The following is a 6,000-nucleotide window of genomic DNA, read 5'->3' on the forward strand; positions in this document are numbered from 1 at the left end:
CTCAGCCTAAAGGCTGGTTATGAGTGCCTGTGAGCCACCTGGAATCCAGTTCCAACTCCACCACTTACTAGCTGAGGGACCTTGGGAACCTAAAATGTCTGTTTTCCACTCCACAAAACAGCAATAAGAACTTTACCTACCTCTTAGGATTATTTTAATGAATAAAAGAATATAGGAGCTTCCCTGGTGGCGCAGTGGTTAAGAATCCACCTGCCAATGCAGGGGACACGGGTTTGAGCCCTGGTCCGGGAAGATCCCACATGCTGCAGAGCAACTAAGCCTGTGCACCACAACTACTGAGCCTGCACTCTACAGCCTGCAAGCCACAACTACTGAGCCCGCAAGCCACAACTACTGAGCCTGCATGCCACAACTACTGAAGCCCACGCGCCTAGAGCCCGTGCTCTGCAACAAGAGAAGCCACCACAGTGAGAAGCCCGCGTACCGCAACAAAGAGTAGCCCCCGCTCACCACAACTACAGAAAGCCCGCACGCAGCAACAAACACCCAACACAGCCAAAAATAAATAATAAATAAAATAAATATTAAAAAATCTTTTTAAAAAAGAATATAATATACAAAGCACTTAAAACAATACTAGTGCAAAAAAAAAAACAATGCTAGTGCTGAAATATTTAGGGGGAAGGGTACTGATGTCTCCAATTCACTCTGAAATGCATCAAAATAAGATGGATTGAGTACTTAATGCCACTGAACTGTACACTTAAAAATGGTTACAATGATAAATTTTATGTTATGTATGTGTAACTTATCACAATCTTTTTCAAATAATAAAATAACTAAAATAACATTTTTAAATGTGGCTTGAAAATGGACAGATATGTGATAAAGTTAGTAGTAAAATATCACATGTAGAATCTAGGTAGTGGGTATATGAATGCTCACTTTCAATTTTTCTGTATTTTTGAAGAGTTTTATGATAAAATATTAGGGGGAAAAACAATGCTGGCATCTAGTAGTTTGCTTTATCATCTACCAGTCAGAAATAATAGCCAGCTAATATTCAGATACTTAGCTCCTTTCTTTTATAGCAGAATTCTAAAAAGCACCTTTTTACCAGCCATCTCTCCTTTTACTATAACCTTTCTGAAACTGAAAATGGCTTATTTGAAGTTCCTTATATACATGTTCGGTATGTATGAGTGTGATTTCAAGTTAAATTATTCCAAGGTACCAACTGCCAAGTATTTCATCTCGCCTGAAGAAATGCAGAAACCAAGTCAACAGACATCTGTGGCCAAAGACTGGTGACTTGACCAAACAAAACAATGAAAAAGCAAGCACTGGAATTATTTCTTCCTAACTTTTCCAGTAGCTGCTAAAGCCAATAAATTCCTCAACCAGAAGAACTAAAAACGTTTTAACAGGTACCTGATGTACAGGAGCACAATGCATAAATACAAATACATCAGACACTTAAGAATGATATCCAATTCTTCCTCTAGTTTTGTTCCCCATTCCAACTAGTAATTTATATTTTAATGTGTTTAGTGCTACATGAACTCAAGATATCTTGCTGTAGAACAACTTAAAACGTCAGACCACCTCACACCCACTGGGATAGCTACTATCAAAAATATAGAAAATAACAAGTGTTGGCGAGGTCCTAGAAAAACTGGAGCCCTTGTTTACTGCTGGTGGGAACATAAAATGGTATAGGCACTGTGGAAAGCAGTATGGCACTTCCTCAAAAAATTAAAAATAGAATTACCATATAATCCAACAATCCCACTTCAGGGTATATATCCAAAAGAACTGGAAGCACAGTCTCAAAGAGAGATGTGTACATCCATATTCATAGCAGCATTATTCACAATAGCTAAAAACATACAAGCAACCCAAGTGTCCCTCAACAGATGGATGAGAAAATATGACATATGTATACAACAGAATACTACTCAGCCTTAAAAAAGAAAATCCTGTCACATGGTACAACACGGATGAACCGAGGACATTATGCCAAGTGAAATAAGCCAGCCACAAAAAGACAAATCCTGTATGAGTCCACTTACATGAGATACCTAGAGATATCAAAATCATAGAGACAGAGAGTTCCCTGGTGGCGCAGTGGTTAAGAATCCGCCTGCCAATGCAGGGGACATGGGTTCGATCCCTGGTCCAGGAAAATCCCACATGCTCTGGAGCTACTGAGCCCATGAGCCACAACCACTGAGCCTGCGCTGTAGAGCCCGTGTGCCACAACTACTGAAGCCTGTGCGTCAAGAGCCGGTGCTCCGCTACAAGAGAAGCCACCACAATGAGAAGCCCGCACACTGCAACAAAGAGTAGCCCCGCTCCCCACAACTAGAGAAAGCCCGCACACAGCAACAAAGACCCAACACAGCCAAAAAATAAATAAATAAATTTATTTTTTTTAAAAAAATCACAGAGACAGAAAGTAGTACAGTAGCTGCCAGGGGCTGGGAGGACGGGGGAAAGGGAGGGTTTAGTGGGCATAGAGTTTCTGTTTTGCAAGATGAAAAGAGTTGTGGAGATAAACGGTGGTGATGATTGCACAACAATATGAATGTCCTTAAGACCACTGGCCTGTACAGTTAGAAATGGTTTTGATGGTAAATTTTATGTTATGTGTATTTTACCGCAATAACAAAAAATGGAAGAAAAAAGATCAGGGAGCTGATCTCCCCAAAAGGCCTGGTGGTGCTCCAGCTTGGAACTGACACACAAGCAATCAACTCTGTGGCTATCAGGCCCTGTTTATCTCTAACCACCGCATGAGACCTTGTCTACTCAAGACTCCCCATCCTGCCCAGGGTGACACCAATTCTTTATTTCAGCCTCAAAATGTGCAAACACCACTGCTGCTACACCAGTTTTGTGTCAAAGCAGCAAGGAACTTATCTCTCTAAGCCTGCCTCCTCTTTAAAACAAGGATAATTACTACCTACCTGCCTTACTAGGCTGTTAGGAGGACAAAAGTGAGATCATGTATATAAAACTATCTTTAAACTGCCAAGCACCAAAGAAACAGAAATTACTGTGCGTATAGCTACTTTCATATGAAAATTCAGAGGGGGCTGTAACAACAGAAACTTCACAAGGCTTGAGACACCTCACCCAGGCTTCATTCCATTTAAAACCCACCTCATCCCTAAATAACACCTTTCTTGTTCTTCATAAACTGAAGGGCAGCGTTGAGAAAACACCTAAAGCTTTTCACCTAACCACCCCAAAGGCAATCAGAAATTGTCTTGCATGTCCTAAGAAAATTCAATTTTTATGACCCCGGCGTGGGCCTGCGGCGCCCGGGGACTACACTTCCCATAAAGCACCGAGGCGAACCCGGTGGCCTGCGAGGTGGCCTGCGATTCAGGGTGACCACCGCTCTCCCCGAGCGTGGATCGCCGTCCCCCGGAAAACTGCAACGTTTAAGGTCAAGTGTGCACTGGCTCTCCTTTCTGAAAGCGCTGTCACCCCGAGGTTTCCCCTGCGGCTAGCGCCGCGACCCTGCCTGCTCGCCCGTCCTTCCTGCTCCACCTGAGGGTCACCGCCTGTTCCTGACCTTTCCGCTGATTTCTAGTGTCACAACACGGCACCTTCTCCTCCTCCCCGAAAGCTCCACTTCTAGAACTCGCCCAACAGTTGGGCCCGGGGTCCACGGAGGGGTCAGACGGGCCGGCAGACACAGCCCGCCCCCCTGGGGCTCCGGCCGCCCAGCCAGCCCAGCCCCTACGGGCAGGGGGCTAGGCTCCCCCCACCCCCGGGCCGGGGCGGATCGCACACCGAGATGGCTCCGCCCGGGGCTCCGGTTTCAATTTCGCAACGTGACGGTGCAAACCTGAGGCCTACAAACGCCGCCGGCGGCCGCCGCCCCGCCCGCCCGCCCAACCGCCAGGCCCGAGCGCCCCAGCCCCCCGCACGCCGCGGCCGCCGCCCGCCCGCCAGCCCGGCCCTGCTCCCCGGCCCTCCCGCCCGGCCCCGGCCGCCGCCCCCGGCCCGGCGCTGCGCCGGCTGCGGCTCGCGGCCGCAGGCTTGCCGTGGCACTTACTCAGCTCGTCCTGGGAGGCGGAGGCGGCGGCCGCAGCCATGTTGCGCCGGGGAGGGAGGGAGGGGCCGGAGGGGGAGGGCACGGACGGGCGGCACGGGGGGCTCGCCGCTCTCGGTGCAGCAGAGGCCGGCAGCCGCCTCTGGTAGTTCGGCGCGGGCCGAGCTGCGCCCACGAGGCCCGCCCGCCGTCGCCGCCGCCTGCGTCCTCGCTGCACGCGTAGTTCTCGCCGTCCCCCGCGAGCTCGCGACTCGGGCGCTCCCGCAGTCCGGCGCCTCTGCGGAGCCGCCGCTGTCCGTCGGCCGAGGCCCGGTACGCCCGGCCCGCGCGGCTGCTCTGCGGCTCAGTGCCGCGCTCGCCCAACTCACGCCGGTTTTATATTTAGAAAGAGCTGAGCCATCCTCCCAGCGGCCCCCCCGCCGGGCCCCTCGCGCGCCCGCCCGCCCTCGCTCGCTCGCTCGCTCGCTCGCGGCTCGTCCTGCCCACCTGCCGCCGCCCGCCCCGCGCGCGGGAGCCGGCCCGCGAGCGCTCCCTGCGCGGACCCGGCACGCGGCGGCCTCCAACGGCGGCCCGGCCTAGCCGGTCCTCGCCGCCCCTCCTTGCCCGCGTAGCCTCCGGCGGCTCCGGCGCGGAACGGACGCGCAGGCCTCTGACCTGAGTCCGAGCCGGTCTCCATGACGGGGATGCTGCGCTCGGCGCCGCGACGCGGGCGCCCAGAAGCGAGGCGAGAGGCGGGCTCGGCCTCGGGGAGCCGCGCGCCGCAGTCCGTGAGGGGCTTGGTCGAGCTGGCCCGGGCTGCCCCGGCCGGGGGAGGTCCTCGAGGCGGGACGGGAGCTCTTTCTGTAAAGGTCTGTGGTTGTCACGTTGGCTGGTCCCGACCTGGTGAAACACGCCTGTCCGAAGGAAGAGACGTGGACTCGGAAAAGTTGAGCCGGGTTCGGAGTCGGCGGGAGGAAGCTCCGCCCTGCGCCTCCCGCTGAACTTCTCGGCCCCGCCGCTGACTCAGTCCCGGGCGAGCCCCGGTGCCCAGGGCGCCTTTTTTTACTTAAAGATAGTGATAAAGTGTAGGTTTCTGATGCTCTTCGAAACTACAACTAGGACTACCGAGTGAGGGAAGATCACTAAGCCCCACTAAAGTTCAATAAGCCAAGATTTTTAAAGTTCAATTTCAAGTATATATGCTTATAGGAGTTGTTTTCTTAGATTTTAATTCTAATCCCTACGTTCTTTTTGGTAACCCGAGTGATTTATTTTGAATATAACGATTTTAACTTTATGCCTTCAGTTTGTCCGTGAGTTCACTTAGTGAAAAACACTTGCAATATGGAATTCAAATTAGGGGGTTGCATAATTGCTGTACTTTAAGTGATAGTACTGTCATAAATTAGGTACAAGGTCATACACTTTTTTTTTTTTTGGTATAAGAGGAAGAAATCAAGATCCTAACTAAAGGGAAATTGGTTTTATCCCTAAAAGAAATCTGTAAAGCCCTAGTTAATGTCTTGAAAAATGAATATATGTCATTCCAGATGTAACGGGCACGTACAAGGTACTTACACAACATTAAAGACATTTATGTCCTTTATTGCTTTTATTATAGAGATTATACATGATCTTTGTAAAAATTGCAAATGATTCAGAATTTTAAAATGAAAGTGAAAGGCCTTGCTTCCCCTCCCAGCATCCCACTCCCCTGAGAAAACTATGGTTAACAGGTACAGTTGAACATGCACCCTCCAAGGCCTTGTTTCTGTGCACATGTGTATACGGCCCCCAAAATAACGAAGTGGGGAGGGGGTTCAGACTCATGATAAAGTTCTGTATCAGTGTTTTTCCTCCATAGACATTCTTCCACGTTAACTCAAAAAGCTCTACACCACCACCACTCTTTTTGTTAATGACTTCATAGTATATTAAGTTAACCAGTCCCTTTTTTTGAGAACATTTTGGCTCTTTTTGTTTGATGGTGACAC

At 50.1% G+C, this 6,000-nt stretch overlaps 1 protein-coding gene across 4 annotated transcripts in view; it reads right to left on the reverse strand.

Moving 5' to 3' along the window:
• ECPAS (Ecm29 proteasome adaptor and scaffold) overlaps positions 1-4,978 on the reverse strand; it is a 109,577-nt gene extending 104,599 nt beyond the window's left edge. For 2 of the 4 annotated variants that reach the window (XM_060101286.1, XM_060101285.1), the window contains exon 1: positions 4,682-4,978. In XM_060101286.1, coding sequence (XP_059957269.1) covers positions 4,682-4,703 — 22 coding nt within the window. In that variant the 5' untranslated portion in view covers positions 4,704-4,978. Of the gene's footprint in view, positions 1-4,030; positions 4,383-4,681 lie in introns of those variants that run through there. The other 2 variants (XM_060101284.1, XM_060101287.1) reach the window with 1 other exon arrangement.
• Positions 4,979-6,000: the final 1,022 nt, after the last annotated feature.

This window comes from Mesoplodon densirostris, chromosome 6, assembly GCF_025265405.1.
Source record: "Mesoplodon densirostris isolate mMesDen1 chromosome 6, mMesDen1 primary haplotype, whole genome shotgun sequence".
NCBI classification, from domain to species: Eukaryota; Metazoa; Chordata; class Mammalia; order Artiodactyla; family Ziphiidae; genus Mesoplodon; species Mesoplodon densirostris.